The following is a 19,220-nucleotide window of genomic DNA, read 5'->3' as shown; positions in this document are numbered from 1 at the left end:
GTCAGAATGGCTATCATCAACAAATCAACTAATTAAAAGTGCTGGAGAGGATGCAGAGAAAAAGGAACCCTCTTGCATTGCTGGTGGGAATGCATACTGGTGCAGCCACTGTGGAGGATAGTATGGTGTTTCCTCAGAAAGTTAAAAATGGAACTTGCATTTGACCCAGTAATCCCACTTCTAGGAATATATCCCAAGAAGCCAGAAACACCAATCAGAAAGGATATATGCACCCCTATGTTCATAGCAACACAATTTACAATAGCTAAGATTTGAAAACAACCTAAGTGCCCAGCAGCAGATGAGTGGATTATAAAACACTAGAGGCCCAGTGCACAAAAATTTGTGCACTCAGGTGGGTCCTTCAGCCCGGCCTGTGCCCTCTTGCAGTCTGGGACCCCTCAGGGGATGACCACCTGCTGGCTTAGGCCTGCTTCCCAGGGGATTGGGCCTAAGCTGGCAGTCAGACATACCTCTAGCAACCCAGGAGCCCTCAGGGGATGTTCACTTGCCAGCTGGTGTTATGGGTTGGCTCAGCAAGATAGACCACTGACTCAGAATTTAAATTTAGGAACCTTTATTAAGCTGGCCAGCTGTCTGCAGTCCCAGCACTCTGCCAAAGCAAAGGCTGAACTGCAGCAATGACTGCAAGTGTTGCAGCCTATTTATTTGCAAAAACTACAAAGTTACAAAGCCTTGTTTACGCAATTTGTTCCCGACACAGTATAGCATTATCACCTTCCTATCTATGTTTTCCGGGAACAGAGAGCACAGTATATTGAGGAGGGACCATGAGACCATATCTCAAGGCCTGACCTGATGTCAGTACCTTCCTATCTGTCTGTACCAGGAACAGATAGTACAGCACGCCCCAATATGCAGCCCAGTACACGGGGACCAGGCCTAAGCTGCAGTTGGACATCCTTAGCACTGCTGAGGAGGTGGGAGAGGCTCCCACCACCACCACTGTACTGGCAGCCATTCAGCCTGGCTTGTGGCTGAGCAGAGCTCCTCTTGTGGGAGCTCACTGACCACCGGGGGAAGCTCCTGCATTGAGCATCTGCCCCCAAGTGGTCAGTGTGCATTATAGTGGCCAGTCATTCCCAGTCCTTCTTCTGTTAGGATCAATTTGCATATTATCCTTTTATTATATAGGATTGAGGCCAGGTGCATGGGTTGGGGCTGGCTGGTTTGCCCTGAAGGGTGTCCCAGATAAGGGTGGGGGTCCTGCTGGAGTGCCTGGCCAACCTGGGTGAAGGGACTGAGGGCCGTTTTCAGGCTGACCACAGCCCCTTCAGGGTGGGGGGTCCTGCTGGGGTGCCTGGCCAGTCTGGGTGAGGGGCTGATGGCTTTTTGCAGGCTGGCCTCGGCCCCCAGCCACCCAAGCTCCCAGTGGAGGCTGGCTGGAAACAGGTATCTGGGATTTATTTATCTTCTATAATTGAAAATTTGTTGCCTTGAGCAGAGGCCACAGCCGGCCAGGGCAGGCAGGAAGCTTGGCTTCCTCTATCGCTGGGCAACCAAGCATCCTTCTTGCTCCAGCCTTGTGGCTGCCAGCTGCCATCTTGGTTGGGTTAATTTGCATATAGTCGCTCTGATTGGCTGGTGGCATGGCTTGGGGCATAGAGGAGGTGTGGTCAATTTGCATGTTTCTGTTTTATTAGATTAGATTGATACATCTACACATGGAATACTACAGTGTGGTAAAAAAGAAGGAATTCTTACTATTTGCAACAGCATGGATGTACCTGGAGAACATTATGCTAAATGAAATAAGCCAGTTGGAGAAAGATAAATATTACATAATCTCACTCATTTGTGGAATATAATGAACAACATAATCTGATGAACAAAAATAGATCCAGAGACACAGAAGCATCAAACAGACTGTCCAACCTCAGATGGAAAGTAGGAGATGGGGGTGGGGGGGTGGGGTAAGAGTTCAGCCAAAGGACTTATATGCATGCATATAAGCAGAACCCATGGCCACAGGGGGGTCACAGACAGTAGGGAGGTGAGGGTGGGTGGGAATGGTTGGGGAGATGTCAATGGGGGAAAAGGAGACATACATAATATTTAAACAAAAAAGAATTAAAAAAAATAACTCAATTGAGATATAGGCAAGCAATGAGGGGTAAATATAATTAACTACACTGTTAAATCAAGAAAATCAGGGTAGCCCTAACTGGTTTGGCTCAGTGGATAGAGTGTCGACCTGCAGACTGAAAGGTCCCAGGTTCGATTCTGGTCAAGGGCATGTACCTTGGTTGTGGGCACATCCCCAGTGGGAGGTGTGCAGGAGGCAGCTGATCAATGTTTCTCTCTCATCCATGTTTCTAACTCTCTATCCTAATCCCTTCCTCTCTGAAAAAAATCAATAAAATATATTTTTTTAAAAAAGAAAATCAGGGTACAATTCTAGGCCACATAAGGATAGTCATAGAGAAAATCAGCTTTATCATGATTAATCATAACTGCTTTAATAAAGCATGAATTGCAGGCCTTATTGTAAATATTATATATTGCTTTAGAAAGAAAATAATGTGTAAGTGCCGGAAGCCGGTCCATCCTTGCTGCTTGACACAGTTGCTGCAGGGAAGAAACATCTGCACAGCATATGTTTCAAGGGACCTGGTGTATATGGCATACTGTTCTTAATATGTTTGCTCACCTTCTTGGCGCTATGTGTTTTAACCAAGGTCACCTCTCCGAGAAAGGTTGTTTCCCCAGGTAGGGATTTTTCCCTGAAGTTAGGGAGGGAATAAAACCCCTTAACTAAATGCCAGGTGGGTAGTTAATCACTTTAACTACGAACAGTCACCCTTAAGCTACATAATCTTTACTCCCTGGAATGGAGATAAGAAACGCCCTAACCTTTGGAATAGAAATTGACAGGATTAAAATTAACTGGTATAAATACAGATGTAACAAGACAACAAAAGACAGAACTTGGCTGGAGATCCTGGCTAGAGAACCTGGCTCGGCTGCTGATCAACTGAACGCTGTCTCCGGGTCACTCCTTCTTCGCTGACTCCATCAACACCTTTGGGAACCACTGGACCTGCTGGGGTTGGACCCCAACCTGTAAGAACTTTAGTAAAAGGGGGGACACAAATATGCCAGGATTCACTTTGAGTGGCAATCCACACATGGAAATTATAAAACTTAAAAAAAAAACGTATCAGAAAACCTAATGAATACAAACCCATATCAACTCACCAGTGTTAACCTAAAAATATAAGGTCAAAGTGAGAAGCAAAAGCATTTATTTGGGATCCAAAGGCTATTCTGGAAGCACTGATGAATTCAGGAAGAAACTTCATATTTTTAGCAGGAGTTGATGGCAAGGGGTATTTGAGAAAGTAATAGGAACAAATGTCTGGATAGAAGCAAGGGATTGCTATAGGTGCAGACAGACTAACATAGTGATGTTAATTCTAAAGAATTCCTTTAATTTTCAGTCAGGAGTCATTATATCAGCTTTGTTGTTGTTTTTGTAAAGAGTTGTTTGAGATACAGTGCTGCTTTAGGCCCAGGCCAAAGGTTATTTTTCAAGTTTTAATATTCCAAAGGTTTGAGAAGTAAGACCTGCAAGGAAGTTTCAATGGGGTGGCAGCTCTGACTCCATTTTAAAGTGGCTCCGTTTTTACACCAGTAATGACTTCTAATTCTCTAATTCTGAATACCCAATGCTCAATCTCTGATTATCCTATGCCTGAACTCTGATATTAAATGACACTTCAAGTCCAAACAGAGAATGTTAAGAAGCACAAGAGCCTACTGGGCCAAAGCTGAAACTTATCCTCCATTGATGTGCATCATATTCCAAATGTTATGTAATACGTTTTTAGTGAAAATAATGAATCTGTCTGAGAGAAATGGAATGTAATGGTTGGTACTGTTTTGCTTTTGAGCAGCCCATCCTATATAATAAAGAGCTAATATACTAATTAAACCAGACGGTGGAAAGACAGTCCAGACAACCTTCGGGATGAAGCCACGGCTGCAAGGGCAAAGGTAGCTGAGGCTGCAAAGCCCAAGGCAGCCAGGGCTGTGAGGGCCGAGCCCCTTGCATGAATTTCATGCATCGGGCCTCTAGTAAAGAGATAAATCCAGATAAATGGAGAAGCCACATCATATTATATCAGTATCTAACTCAGGGGCGGGGGACCTTTTTTTGTCAATAGCCATTTGGATATTTATAACATCATTCTTGGGCCATATAAAATTATCAACTTAAAAATAAGCTTGCTGTATTTAAACATAATTAAATGTGTCAAACATTTAATTAACTCACCCCTTAATGCCTTGGCAGAGCCAGACCAAATGATTTAAGGTGCCTTATATGGCCTGTGGGCTGGGCTTTTCCCACACTTGATAAATCTTAACAATTAGACAAAAATTGGGGGAGGAGGCTCATGCTCCCTCCATTTGTCTGCGAATAGGCTCTCCAGTATACAGAATACTATAAAATGCTCCATAGGTGTTCATTGTGTGAATGAATACATGAATTGATATGTACACTTATTTTATATATGTTGAATAGGTAACAGCCTATTGGAAAATTCTCTGGAGATCACTTACACAAGCTTACACATGAATTCTAAAAAGAAAATTATTTAACTCTTTATTGGTGGCTTCTAATTCAACCGCATATTCATAGAGAATTTCCCACTCATAAGTGGATCTTCATCATCTTGCAAATTGACCAGTGAGATTTCTCACAATAAACATCATTCCAGCCCCACGATCTCTGTGAACGATGATTCAGTATAACACAGCGCTCCCACTGATTATTGGGTTCGCCTTGATGCCAGAATCTGAAAGGGGAAAAATGTGGATGTGACTTCAAATAGTGAAAAGGGTTAGAGACAGTGAGGTGGGAGGCTGGGGTTAAACTGTACAGAAGTCAAAGCAGATGTGCCCAATCATTTCTCTTCTACTTATTAGGCAGGTTTTTTTCTCCATCTGTGTCTTTTGCATTTCCCGTGAAAATTGTGCCTACACACCCCCCAGTATGGTGTCATCTTATTGCATTAAACACCTTCCCAGCAGATATCCCAGAGGCCCTTCTATTTGTCCATGCCCTGTTCTAGGGGCTGTCAGACACAGGCTTCCTTAAATGATGACAGTTTACTCTGGTCCCAAGTCTTAATGTAGTTCGTTCTTTTTTTTTTTTAACTAACGGCTTTGGAGTCTAAAGAAATAGTTAAAATCAATGAATATGCTCTGATTCCTGTTATCTTGAACATGTTATTTAATTTCCTTTATTTACATATCTAAAAAATAAAGAATAGAGTAAGATCCTTATATATTTCATGCAGTTGATATAAGGATCAAAAATAGTAATGTACTGCCCTGGCCGGTTTGGCTCAGTGTAGGGCCAGGCGTGTGCGTGAGGCAACCAATACATATCTCTCACATCGATGTTTCTCTCTCACTGTCTCTCCCCCTCCTTTCCACTCTCTCTAGAAATAATGGAAAAATATCCTCATGTGAGTATTAACAAAAATATAAAAATAAATTTTTAAAAAATAGTAATGTACTAAAGTACTTAAGAATTTTAAAAGACCTACACAAATATGGGATATTGTAAAACTATCAGAATTTAGTTCATTTGCTTTATGAGAGATAATAAATACAGAGAGTCCTTGGGTTACAGCGGACTCGATGTAGTCGTTTCGGGGTTATGTCACCATCTCCCATTTATTTGTAAAAAGAAAAAAGTTTCATCATTTCGATGTTTATACATATGTGCTTTATGTTTTTTATTATTTATTTCCCACAAGTAAAGGTCAGGAATTGTTATCTTTATTTTAAATGTTTTTTACTGTTTCACTTCATTACTGCTGTGTATGTGCTCCATGTGAGTGACGTAGGTGCTTATGGAGGTGGGTTCCCACTTACAGTGAAAATCACGTTAAGTCACGCCGTAGGAACCGATCTCCCACGTAACCCGAGGACCTACTCTATTAACAATTGGTTATGATTTTAATTAACATGACTATGTGTTTATTTAGAGATAAAGATGTGTGGTCAAAACACAGATTATGGCCCAACTGGTGTGGCTCAGCGGTTGAGCATCGACCCATGAACCAGGGTCACAGTTCAATTCCCAGTCAGGGCACATGCCTGGGTTGTGGGCTTGGTTGCCATTGCGGATATGCGGGAGGCAGCCAATCAATGATTCTCATCATTGATGTTTCTGTCCCTCTCTCCCTCTCCCTTCCTCTCTCAGAAATCAATGCAAACATACTTAAGGAGGAGGAGGGATTTAAAAATAAAACATACACACTTTGGTATCAAATAGACCTGGGTTTAAGGCCATTGTCACCAGTGCCAGATAACATATGCTGAGTTATCTAAACTCTCTAACTCAGTTTCCTCAGCTCTACAATGAAAAAATAATAATCTGTGCTCCATAGGGTTCTTGTGATGATTCAATGAGATAATAAATAAAATTATTTAACTTAGTGCCAAGCGTTACAAGAAGCCTGAGCTATTTTATTTTCAAACCCGATACTTTGGACACTCTAAAATCCAGGACTCAGGATTCCTTTATCAAATTCTATACTCACGTGGCACTTGCATTGTACGGTGTCTGATCAACCCACTGCCAGTCTCTGTTACCCTCTGGGTCTGACAGCCCCAAATAGTACTTTTTGCTTTTATCCAGGTTCTGAATGATAAAATCCTGAGGAAATAAAAAAGAAGGAGTTATGGCCTTTGGATTACTCAGGTTGAACTGAGTTCTTTATGGCCTTAGGGAGAGAGAAGAGAAGAAGAGGAGCCAGGAAGAGCCAGGAGGCCAGGCCTCCTCTGGCTCTGCAGTACAGGGTCATGGACATCCTGTGAGCCTGCTGTTTGTCTGCATCTATTCAGGCTGCTACAACGAAAGACCACAGACTGGGTAGCTTATAAACAATACACATACTTCTCACAGATCTGGAGGCTGGAATCCCCAATCAGGGTTGGAGCATGATTGGGAAAATCCCTCTTCCAGAGTCATAGCTGGCTCCTTCTGGCTGTGTCCTCACATGATGGAAGGCGGGGCAGCTGTTTGGAGTCTCTTTTATAAGAACACTAACCTGATTTATGATGGCTTCACCCTAATGGCCTATGCACCTCCCTAACCCCCCAATTCCTAATACCATCGCCTTTGGGAGTTAGAATTTCAACATGTAAATTTGGAGAGGACACACACACAGTCAGAACATAGCAATGTTCAATACATATGGAAGTGATTTCTATCCATAATTGCAGTAAATTCTCATCTTAGACTCTCTCCCTCTTTTCTTCACTAAGAGAGGGTATTCTTTGAAGTTATACATGAGTAAACTTCTTCACATTAAATCTTTTTCCTTTCACAACATCAAAGATTCTTTTACTTCATTTCCCCATTTGACTTAATACTACATCGGTTACTTAACAATTCATAAAACATTTACATGTTGAAATAACAAACTGATATATCAGGCTGAAATATTTTCATCGTCCCATCAACCTCCACATATTACAATTTAAATGTCCTTATGTATGTTGGGGGAGTTTAGTTTTGTGGAAATAGAAAAAAGGTATGAAATGTAAAGGCTTACGTAGCCTATGTCATTGAAAGCCTTTGCCATAACCAATATCTCACGACAATGAAAACCTCCTCCTTCTCCAAGAGAGGTGTACAAAACCCAGGCAGAATTTTTGGCTCCAATATCTATCAAATGTACCTGCTCTTCCTTGGAGTTGATCACCAGCAGGTGAGCCTTCATTCTTAAGCAGTTCTTTCTACTTTCTGTCCAATTGTTGGTGTCAGTAGAAATAAAGTAGCAGTTCAAACTAAATGACTTCCAACTCCGTGGGCAGCAGCTCCAGTATTTCTCTGTGTTGAGAAGAAGATCACATAGGTTCAATATTTTTAAAAGTAACTTTTAGAGTGTGTTTTCTTAAAATTAAAGACCAAGGGAGGCTGCATGAAAACCAAAATTCCCATCTTCACCCAGGGGTAACAAGGGGTCATCACCTATCAGCTATCAAGGATATAAAGTCTACCTGCATTAGGCAGCAAAAAATCAAGACTTTCGTTTCCTTTCCAGATTGGTGTTAGAAAAGGAATAGATAAAACAAGTTTAATTAAGGGGACTCCAAGATGGTGTCGGGTTATGTGGAAGTTACACTGACACTCTTCTAGGACCAAACTGGAATTACAACCAAAATACAGAAAAATCATCCTGAATAACCAACTGAAGATTAGCTGGAGACAACCCCTATAACCAAGGATGTAAAGCAGAGCCCCCATCAAGACTGGTAGGAAATATGAAGGCCCTAGAAGGCTGGCCGAGCTCTCACAGGCAGCAGATGAAGTTCCAGAGGGATATCTCAGCTGCCGGGATTCCCCCTGAGAAGTCGAGGTTCTAAACCCCAGGCTGGGCTCCCCAGCCCAGAACACAGAACTGAGAAAGGTGCCCACATAACATCTGGCTGTGAAAAGCAGCAGGGTTTCTGTTGGACAGGGAGAGACTACTGGAAACACAGGCACCCTCTTAAAGGGCCACACACAAAAGTTCATGTGCAGCCACTCACCTTGGGCTCAGACAGAGGGAAGGCACAGTGGACTAGAGCTATGTGAGGAGAATCCAGGGTTGGGGGCTCTGTTGAGTCATTCCCCGCTACTGCAAAAGACATCTTTCTCAGGCAGACCTTTATCGTTCATTATTTTGTTCTTTATTACTTTTGCCTGGGGGAGGGGGTGGAGGGGGACAATGGCTCCCACCCATTGGAAAACCTCTCACCCCATTCTGTGGAGTTTATGGCTGGCTTGGTCTACAGCCTAAGGCTCATTAAGTGACTGTGAATAACAATCAACCTTCAGGCCTCTAGAGGCAGACCTCTGGATGCTTCAAGTCTTTGCCTGATCTGCTTCTGGGCCTGGGGCTAGGAAAAGCAGAACTTGGTGCACATTTTGGTCCTTTCCAAATGCACTCAGCCCCAGCAGAGGGAGCCACAAACTGCAGATCACTGCTGGCTCCAAACCACCTACTCAAGGTCAGTCACAAACAGAATCTGACATGGGCCTGCACTAGAGACCCTCCAGAAAGGGTCATAGCAGATCTACCTAATACACAGAAACAAACCCAAGCAGGCAGTTTTTAAAATAAATGATCAGGGTGGGATAAACTTTTGAATGGTATTTAGGTGCTAATAGATAAGTTTAAAACAAAACAAAACTTATAAGAGTCTGGCGGGTCTGGCTAAGTGATTGAGCATCAACCTATAAACCAAGAAGTCACTGTTTGATTCTCCGTCAGGGCACATGCACATGCCTGTAGTGGGCCGCCTGGGAGGCACCGAGGCATTTTCTTATCATTATTGTCAGCTGAACTCAGAGCATAGGCAGAGCCACGCCCTGGGAACATGCTTCCCCAATAAGGCTGGACATGTTAATCAGGCAGGGGCGGAACTAGATATGTAAATCTAGGCCTTTAAAATAAACCTGCTGTGTGGCTCAGCCCACTTTTTGCCACCTCTCCATCAGAGAGGATGGCACCCACCTGGCCCCAGCTTAAAATCTATTTCTGCGTCTTGGTCTTTCTTTAATTTCTTAATCCCCAGCTCCTCCACTCAGCAAATGGACTGTTTCCTTTTCCATGCGGGACATGGAAAAGAGAGAAACAGCCCCCCACACATGCCTGAGTTGCGGTCTCAATCCTCCAGAGCAGGGCGTGCAGGAGTCAACTGATCAGTGGTTCTCTGATCAGTGGTTGCTTGTATTCATTTGTTACATAAGCCTACACATTGATGTTTATATCTCTCTCTCCCTTTCACTTCTTCTTTGAAATCAATAAAAATATTTTTTTAAAAATAAAAATAACATGAGTTTTGTTTTTAAACTCTGAGTCAAACCGCGTAGGAAATAAATTGGAGAAGATACCATGTGGATTTCAATTCATTTTTAACTTTAATCAAAGTGGAAATATTGTGTTTACAATGCAATATACAAATCATGTATCATAGAAATGTACACTTGAACCCCATATAACACTATTGACCAGTATCAGGTTGATAAATTTAATTTAAAAAAAATACAAAGTGGAGAGAACCAAGATGGCGGCATAGGTTAACGCCGGAGTTTGCTGCTTTGAACAACTACTTCAAAAGTGAAACTAAAAGACGGAACGGACATCACCCAAAACCACTGGAACGCTGGCTGAGTGGAAGTCCTACAACTAGGAGGAAAGAGAAACGCATACGGACACTCAGAGGAGGCGCAGTGCTGAAGTCAAATTCTGAGGTGCCGAGTGCGCGGAGCGGGCTGGCAGCGGAGGGCGCGGTTGGCGTTTTCAATCGGGAGGGAGTTGCAGACTCTGAGCTCCAGATCCGGGCGAGTCTTTAGGGACCCAGACTCAAACGGGAGAAGCGGGACTGCCTAGCTTCGGTCAGAGCGAGTGCAGCTTTCTCTCCGAGCTTTGCAGCGGGTGCTGGGACTCAGAGAGGCAGAGCCCCTGGGGACAGGACTGAGAGCCGCCATAACTGCTCTCTCCGGCCCACCCTGTTGATCCTGTGCGACCCACCCCGCCCAAGCCCTGCACACAGGCATTTGCCGGATAGCCTCAGGCAAAGGCTAGATTAGCACCTCCCCAGAGGACAGAAGTTCTCTCACTGCAGACTCAGCTGATTCTCATAGCCACTTGGCCTGGAGGTCAAACCCTCCCTAGTATTAGCTACAACAATCAAGGTTTATAAGACTGCGAACAAAGACCACTAGGGGGTGCACCAAGGAAGCATAACAAAATGCGGAGACAAAGAAACAGGACAAAATTGTCAATGGAAGATCTAGAGTTCAGAACCACACTTTTAAGGTCTCTCAAGAACTGTTTAGAAGCCGCCGATAAACTTAATGAGATCTCCAAGAAAACTAATGAGACCCTCGATGTTATATTGGGGAACCAACTAGAAATTAAGCATACACTAACTGAAATAAAGAATATTATACAGACTCCCGACAGCAGACCAGAGGAGCGCAAGAATCAAGTCAATGATTTGAAATGCAAAGAAGCAAAAAACACCCAACCGGAAAAGCAAAATGAAAAAAGAATCCAAAAATGCGAGGATAGTGTAAGGAGCCTCTGGGACAGCTTCAGGCGTACCAACATCAGAATTATAGGGGTGCCAGAAGATGAGAGAGAGCAAGATATTGAAAACCTATTTGAAGAAATAATGACAGAAAACTTCCCTCACCTGGTGAAAGAAATGGACTTACAGGTCCAAGAAGCGCGGAGAACCCCAAACAAAAGGAATCCAAAGAGGACCACATCAAGACACATCATAATTAAAATGCCAAGAGCAAAAGATAAAGAGAGAATCTTAAAAACAGCAAGAGAAAGAAACTCAGTTACCTACAAGGGAATACCCATACGACTGTCAGCTGATTTCTCAACAGAAACTTTGCAGGCCAGAAGGGAGTGGCAAGAAATATTCAAAGTGATGAATACCAAGAACCTACAACCAAGATTACTTTATCCAGCAAAGCTATCAATCAGAATTGAAGGTCAGATAAAGAGCTTCACAGATAAGGAAAAGCTAAAGGAGTTCATCACCACCAAACCAGGATTATATGAAATGCTGAAAGGTATCCTTTAAGAAGAGGAAGAGGAAGAAAAAGGTAAAGATACAAATTATGAACAACAAATATGCATCATTCAACAAGTGAATCTAAGAATCAAGTGAATAAATAATCCGATGAACAGAATGAACTGGTGATTATAATAGAATCAGGGACATAGAAAGGGAATGGACTGACTATTCTTGGGGGGGAAAGGGGTGTGGGAGATGCGGGAAGAGACTGGACAAAAATCGTGCACCTATGGATGAGGACAGTGGGTGGGGAGTGAGGGCGGATGGTGGGGCGGGAACTGGGAGGAGGGGAGTTATGGGGGGGAAAAAAGAGGAACAAATGTAATAATCTGAACAATAAAGATTTAAAAAAAAATACAAAGTAAAAAAATAGCAATCAATAAATACTATTCAAACAAACAAACAAAAAAATAAGAAAGAAATGTAACGACCTCATGACCCAGGAACTCCACTTCTGGGAATTTATACAAAGAAACCCAAAACACTAATTCAAAAGGATATATGCATCTCTATGTGCATTGCAGCATTAGCCAAGATTTGGAAGCAGCCCAAGTGTCTATCAGTAAAGTGGGTAAAACAGCTATGGTACATCTACACAGTTTTAAAGTGAGGACAGTCTCATCCTGACTCATGGTCCAACCTCAAAATTAGCCAGTGATAACGCTGTTACTTGGAATGGAGATAAGTATTTTTAATTAGAAACCTTAAATACCAAAAGATATTTTTTTCCATTTGATAAAAGTAAGAATAATTTGAAAGCAGAATTTTTATGAAATATTTCCACAGTTGGCTTGAGCAAATTATGTGGATGTCGGTAGCATTTGTCTGGAAGTCTGGAAAATGAATTGTTTTAAGGGAAAATCTAGAGCCTGATATGAGCATGTAAGTTGATATATATCCAAGCAGAGACTACTTTTAAAAACTAGAATAAATCAATCTTGAGCTCCCCTCAGACCTCTGAGAAAAGAGACAGTCTGGTTCAGAATTACAGTACATGCCCTGGCTAGTATGGCTCAGTTGGTTGGAATGTTATCTTGTGCACAAAAAGGTTCTATTCCCAGTCAGGGCATATACTCAGGTTGTGGGTTTGATCTCTGGTTGGAGAGTGTGCAGGAGTCAATCAGTCAATGTTTCTCTCTCACATTGATGTCTCTCTCTCTTTCTTCCTCTCTCCCTCTTTCTCCCTCTCTCTCTCACCCTCCCTCCCTCCCTCTGCCTAAAATCTTTTTTTTTTTTTAAATAATTGCAACACCTTACCTGTCATGCTTGTCCCTTCACTGAAGCAGGTTAAACCTGAATTATATGTGCGTAGTTCAGACAGCCTTTTGTCAGTTTTGCCATGTATAAAATGAAAATTCACTGTGAAGAAAGAAGGATTAGTATCCACCTGTTCTTTTACTATAGAGCTTAAACTCCATCAATTTGGGCCAAGTGGGCTTATTTCCAACTACCACCACTGTCTTCTCTGTATGCAAGCCCAGTAAAGGCAGTGCTGAATTACTGGTTGCTTATATTCATTTGTTACATAGGCCTACACATTTATATTTGCTCTTCCCTCATTGAAATTTAACCTCTGTATTCTAGGACAGATATTCTACTTCTTTTCTATATCAGTGAATCACAAGCACCTAGGACAGTGACCATCATAATGACCTATAGATATTTGTTGACCAATTGGCTGTCTACTTCGCCTTAATTTTAATAATCCTGAGGAAGTTTGGAGGTTATTTTGATATTTTCTAAAATTTCTGACTGCTGGTAGTTAAAGATAAATATATGCGGTAAATAGAAACCTAGGTGGACCTTTAAACGTTTAGCAACATTTTAAATATCTTAAATGAACATTAACTTTTATGGTGAAGGGTGTGCATATTGAGCAAAACCTGTTCTCCCACCTGGCCAGCGTGGCTCAGTGGTTGAGCGTCAACCTATGAACCAGGAGGTCATGGTTCTATTCCAGGGCAGGGCATATGCTTGGGTTGCAGGCTCATCCTCAGTGTGGGGCATGCAGGAGGCAGTCGACCAATGATTCTCTCTCATCATTGATGTTTCTATCTTTCTCCCTCTTCCTTCCTCTCTGAAATCAATAAAAATATATAATTAATAATTTTAAAAAGACCTGTTCTCTCTTGGGTCCTGAATTTATTCTTGACTCATTTCTGCCTTGACCTTTGACTTCTGAATCTCACTACTGTGAAACCTTTCTACCTTTCTCTTAGCCTATATCCAGGAGACCTGAATATCTGCATTCTCTTGATAAATAAAATAACTTTTCTTGAGCCTCCTCCTCTCTTGCTCTTGACCATAAAAAATAAAGCAGGTTCTAACTTTGGTGATAATTATTTGTGGTGTAGTAAACACTGTGAGATTTATTTATCTCAAAGAAACTTGAAATGGGCCCATTTGACATATAAAATCTGTTTCACTTCCTCCCAGGTTATTCAAGAACTGTTTTTAATCACCTTATCAGTGAATGGAGAAGCAAACTGTGCATTAGGAAGAAAAAAGTCTTTGAGATTTCTCACAAAATATACTTGACATATTTGTTTGGAAACTAATGAAATAGTAAAGAAATATTTTGTTCCTCTCCATCTCTATTATTTCATTTGAATACTTTTTCTCATGTTGGAAAAGACTCCCACATGAAAATCAAAAACCATACTCTAAAGAATTGTGATTGTCAAAGCATTCTCAATAGAGGACTTTGTCACTAGAGAACACTTGACCACTATTGAACCCAGTAGTGGCAGATGGTGTCTTAAAGTATGGCTACTACTAACACACATTCATATATAAGGTTATCATTGCGGAAATGCTAATAAAACCAAATGAAGTAAATCTGGAAGAAAAGTTAATAATCAAGAAAGGCATGAATGGTATAAAAATGTTATTGACTTTATTTTATTTTAAATATGTTTTATTGATTTTTTACAGAGAGGAAGGGAGAAGAGATGGAGAGTTAGAAACATCGATGAGAGAGAAACATCGATCAGCTGCCTCCTGCACATCTCTTACTGGGAATGTGCCTGCAACCAAGGTACATGCCCTTGACCGGAATCGAACCTGGGACCTTTCAGTCCTCCGGCCAACGCTCTATCCACTGAGCCAAACCGGTTTCGGCTGTTATTGATTTTAGAATACGGATATTGTATTCTTTTTATCAGTTCCAGATATTTATTCACAGATTTTCTTGGATTTTTTTATATTGACAATCAGATCATGTAAAATAAAGGGAAGTTTTATCTCTTCCTTTCCAATACTTAAACAAAATAATTAAAAAGAAGGCAAATGTCCCTGATGAACACAGATGCTAAAATCTTCAACAAAATATTAACAAGCTGAATCCAGCACTACATTGAAAAGATCATGCATTGTGATCAAGTGGGATTAATTCCAGTATACAAGGTTGGTATAATATTCACAAATCAAATCATGATATATAACATAAACAAAATGAAGGATAGAATTCACATGATCATATCAATACAGGCAGTAAAAGCATATGATAAAATCCATAATTCATTTATGATAAAAATTCACAGCAAAGTGGGAATAGAGGGATCATACCTTAACATAATAAAGGCAAAATATGACAAACCTATAGGCAGCATCATACACAATGGGCAAAAACTAAAAGTGTTTTCTTTAAAATCAGTAACAAGACGGGAATGTCAGCTTTCACCACCCTTATTCAACATAGCACTAGAAGTCCTAACCACAGCAACCAGACAAGAAGTAATAAAAGGCATGCAAATTGGAAAAGAGAAAGAAAAACTGTCATTATTCACAGATGACATAATATTTTATATAGAAAACCCTAAGCCTCCACCAAAACCAAAAACCAACAAACGAAAGAACACTAGATCTAATAAATGAATTCAGCAAAGTAGCAAGATGCAAAATTAATATTCAGAAATTGGTGGCATTTTATACACCAGTAATGAACTATCAGAAAGAGGAATTAAGAAAACAATTCCATTTGCTATTGCAACAACCCCCCCACCTCAAAAAAAGGTACCTAGGAATAAATTTAACCAAGGAGGTAAAAGATCTATACTAGAGAAATTATAAGATACTGAAGAAAGAAATTGAAGAAAATACAAATAACTGGAAGAATATACACTATTGATGGATAGAAAGAATCAACATCATTAAAGTGTCCATACTACTTAAAGCTATCAATAGATTCAATGTAATTCTTATTAAAATACCAATGGGATATCTCACAAATCTAAAACAAATATTCCAAAAATTTATATGGGACCACAAAAGACCTTGCATAGCCTCAGCAATCTTAAGAAAAACCAATTTGGAGGTATCACAATATCTAATATGAAACTATACTATAAGGCCATAAGCAATCAAAATAGCATGGTATTGGCACGGGAACAGAAATATAAATTAATGGAACAAAACAGGAGCTCAGCCCTAGCCAGTTTTGCTCAGTGGGTAGAGCATCACAGCCTGCGGTCTGAATGTCCCAGGTTTGATTTCGGTCAAGGGCATGTACCTTGGTTGCAGGCTCCTCCTGTCCCGGGCCCCGACTGCAGAAGGCAACCAATTGATGTGTTTCTCTCACATTGATATTTCTCTGTCTTTTACTCTCTCTTCCACTCTGTCTAAAAATCAATGGAAAATATATTCTTGGGTGAGGATCAAGAAAGAGAGAGGGAGTGACAGGGAGAGAGAGAGAGAGAAAGCCCAGATATAAACCATGCATGCCTAATTAATATTTGACAAAGGAGACAAGATCATACAATGGGGTAAAGACAGTCTCTTCAATAAATGGTGCTGGGAAAATTGGACAAATACATGCAAAAAAAAAAAAAGGAATTAAAGAAAGAAAAATAAAAGAAACTAGACCACCAGCTTATACTGCACAAAAGAATAAACTCAAAATAGATTAAAGATTTAAATGAAGGTCATGAAACCATAAAAATCCTAGAAGAAAACATAAGTAGTAAAATCTTGGACATCTCACATAGCAATATTTTTTCTGATATATCTCCTGGGACAAGGGAAACAAAGGAAAAAATAAAGAAATGGGACTACATCAAACGAAAAAGCTTTTGCATAGTAAAAGAAACCATCAATAACACAAAAAGGGAAAATACATCCTCCAACGATACATCTGAAAGGAGTTAACTTCCAAAATATATAAAGAATGTATACAACTCAACACCAAAAAGACCAAAAACCCAACTTAAGAATGGGCAAAGGACCTGAATAGACCCTTCTTGTAAGAGGATATACAATAATCAATAAACATGAAAAGATGCTTGCCAAAAGTGGTTTGGCTCAGTGGATAGAGCGTCGGCCTGCGGACTGAAGGGTCCCAGGTTCGATTCCGGTCAAGGGCATGTACCTGGGTTGCGGGCATATCCCCAGTGGGGAGTGTGCAGGAGGTGACTGATCGATGTTTCTCTCTCATCGATGTTTCTAACTCTCTATATCTCTCCCTTCCTCTCTGTAAAAAATCAATAAAATATATTTAAAAAAAAAAGATGCTTAATGTCACTAATCATCAGAGAGAGGAAGATTAAAATGACAATGAGATATCACCTCATGTCTGTCAGAATGGCTTTCGTCTATAAATCAACAAACAACAATTGCTGGCAGTAATGTGGAGAAAAGGGAACCCAAGTACACTGTTAGTGGGAATGCAGACTGGTATAGTCATGGTGGGAAACAGTATGGAGTTACTTTTAAAAATTAAAAAAGGAACTGTATCTTTACCCAGTGATTTTACTTCTTGGAATACAACCTAAGAAGTCTGAAACACTAATTTGAAAGAATATATGCATCCCTATGTTTATTGCAGTGTTATTTACACTATCCAAGATCTGGAAACACCCCAAGTGCCCATAAGTATATGAGTGAACAAAAAAAGCTGGGGTACATTTACACAGTGGAATACTACTCAGCTGTAAAAAGGAAGAAAATTTACCATTTGTGACAGCATGGTGGACCTGAAGATTATTATGCTAAGTGAAATAAGCAAGTCAGAGAAAAACAAATACTGTATGATCTCACTTATATGTGCAATCTGGTGAACAAAGTAAGTTAATAAACAAAATAGAAACAAAAGCATAGATATATAGAACAGCTGTCAGGGGGAAGGTGATGAGGGCCTAGGTGAAAAATTTTTCAAAAAATTGAAAAAAATATATATATAACACAAAGACACAGACAACAGTATGGTGATAACCATAGGGAAAGTGGGGTAAGAGAGGTGCAGGTGGGCCAATCGGGGATAAAAGGAGATGGAAAGAGACTTTACTTTGGCCCATGAGCCCATGATGCAGTATGCAGATGATATTTTATTACATTGTATACTTGAAACCTATATGATTTTATTAACTAATGTCACCCCAAGAAATTCAATAAAAATAAATTAAAAGTTGTTTTTAAGAAAAGCAAAGCATGGCATTCTAAGTAAGAGCTGACATATCAATGGAGGAAAGGCGAGCACATCCTAAGAAATCTCTATAAAACATGGTAGGGAAAGGAATCAAGAGAAGTGGCACCTCAGTGAAGCACTTACCCACACAGCTCCAAATAAAGCAAGCACTGAGGAAGGCTATGGAAATCACAGCAACAGACCAGACCCTCACTTCAAACCACCGTACTTCGTTTTCTGCCAAAGAGCAAGACAAATGCAATTACCACGGGGCCAAGAAGCCAGAGTTCCTAAAAGTTAGAGCATAAAGAAACCAAAGGATCTCAGAGTAACTTAAAGCAAGAAGAGAGTGCAAAAACTCCCTCATGATATATAACCAGGTAGAAGCTCAGAAGTCCTAAGCAAGCTAGGCAAAACTCATCCTCAAACAATTGTAATTTTCATTTTATTATTCTTCCTTATTAAATACTACATTTATCCATTGATTCCCATATTACTTAAAACATCATCTTTTTTTGTCTTTTACTTCTCATACCACTGTGTTAATATTTGATTTCTTATTCTTTCAAGTACTTCTAGCTCTGTGAAATTTTTCTTTCTTTCAACTTCTCAAAAATCTACTATGTTAGTCCAAACTTTATGTCTTCAATCTGTTATCTACCTCTTCCCTCCAGATGACTCATATAATCTCATCATACACTTCTTTCCTCCTTGGAATTGGTAAAGGAATGCTCACCTCTACCTTGAGGTTGCCCTTCTTGCCCCATTGTGTGAGTCAGAGGGCTCCCTGTGTTCAAAAGCTCCAGGAGCCTCTTGGATCTCTCTTACTGAAGGTGTTATCCAAAGACCTGCCTTCATTCAAATAGGTCAGGGCACAGAAACAACAGCTAAACACTCAGATGAAGCTAAGAGACTTTCAATATAAAGGGTCTCTCAAAAGAAGAAGTTGCGGTTTGGATGAAAGATTCTGGTATTTTTTAAATATTGGGTAAAATAAAAGAGGAAATTAAGAAACATACCCAAAATTATTTATGAAAATTTAGACAAGAATATTGAAATCATTTTTTCTGTTCCTGGTATGAAATGTCTTTCTCTAATTCTTATGCATTCTGGCATGGGAAATAGAAAATTTCATATGCCCTAAAGGCAATTACTTACAGGTCTTAATTAAATTAAGTGCTTCCTAACCAAACTT

At 40.4% G+C, this 19,220-nt stretch overlaps 1 protein-coding gene across 1 annotated transcript; it reads right to left on the bottom strand.

Annotated features, from left to right (window-relative positions):
• Positions 1-4,603: 4,603 nt before the first annotated feature.
• LOC308513282 (C-type lectin domain family 4 member A-like) lies at positions 4,604-18,920 on the bottom strand. The gene is made up of 5 exons (XM_081083186.1): positions 18,762-18,920; positions 18,170-18,262; positions 7,722-7,873; positions 6,579-6,694; positions 4,604-4,820 (listed from the first exon to the last, which is right to left on the bottom strand). The coding sequence occupies exons 1-5, from the start codon at positions 18,790-18,792 to the stop codon at positions 4,676-4,678; spliced, it is 537 nt and encodes a 178-aa protein (XP_080939312.1). The 5' UTR covers positions 18,793-18,920; the 3' UTR covers positions 4,604-4,675.
• Between the last annotated feature and the right edge of the window lie 300 nt (positions 18,921-19,220).

Source organism: Myotis nattereri (genome assembly GCF_964212035.1).
Source record: "Myotis nattereri genome assembly, chromosome: 2".
NCBI lineage: Eukaryota > Metazoa > Chordata > Mammalia > Chiroptera > Vespertilionidae > Myotis > Myotis nattereri.
This window is presented reverse-complemented; position numbering and strand designations above follow the sequence as displayed.

Coding starts and splice junctions, on each gene's coding strand:
- LOC308513282 (XM_081083186.1), bottom strand. CDS start 18,792: ATGGGGCAAGAAGGGCAACCTCAAGGTAGAG. Junction 18,263..18,761: donor AGGGCAACCTCAAGGTAGAG/GTGAGCATTCCT, acceptor GCTCTTTGGCAG/AAAACGAAGTACGGTGGTTT. Junction 6,695..7,721: donor TCAACTCCAAGGAAGAGCAG/GTACATTTGATA, acceptor TTATTTCCTCAG/GATTTTATCATTCAGAACCT.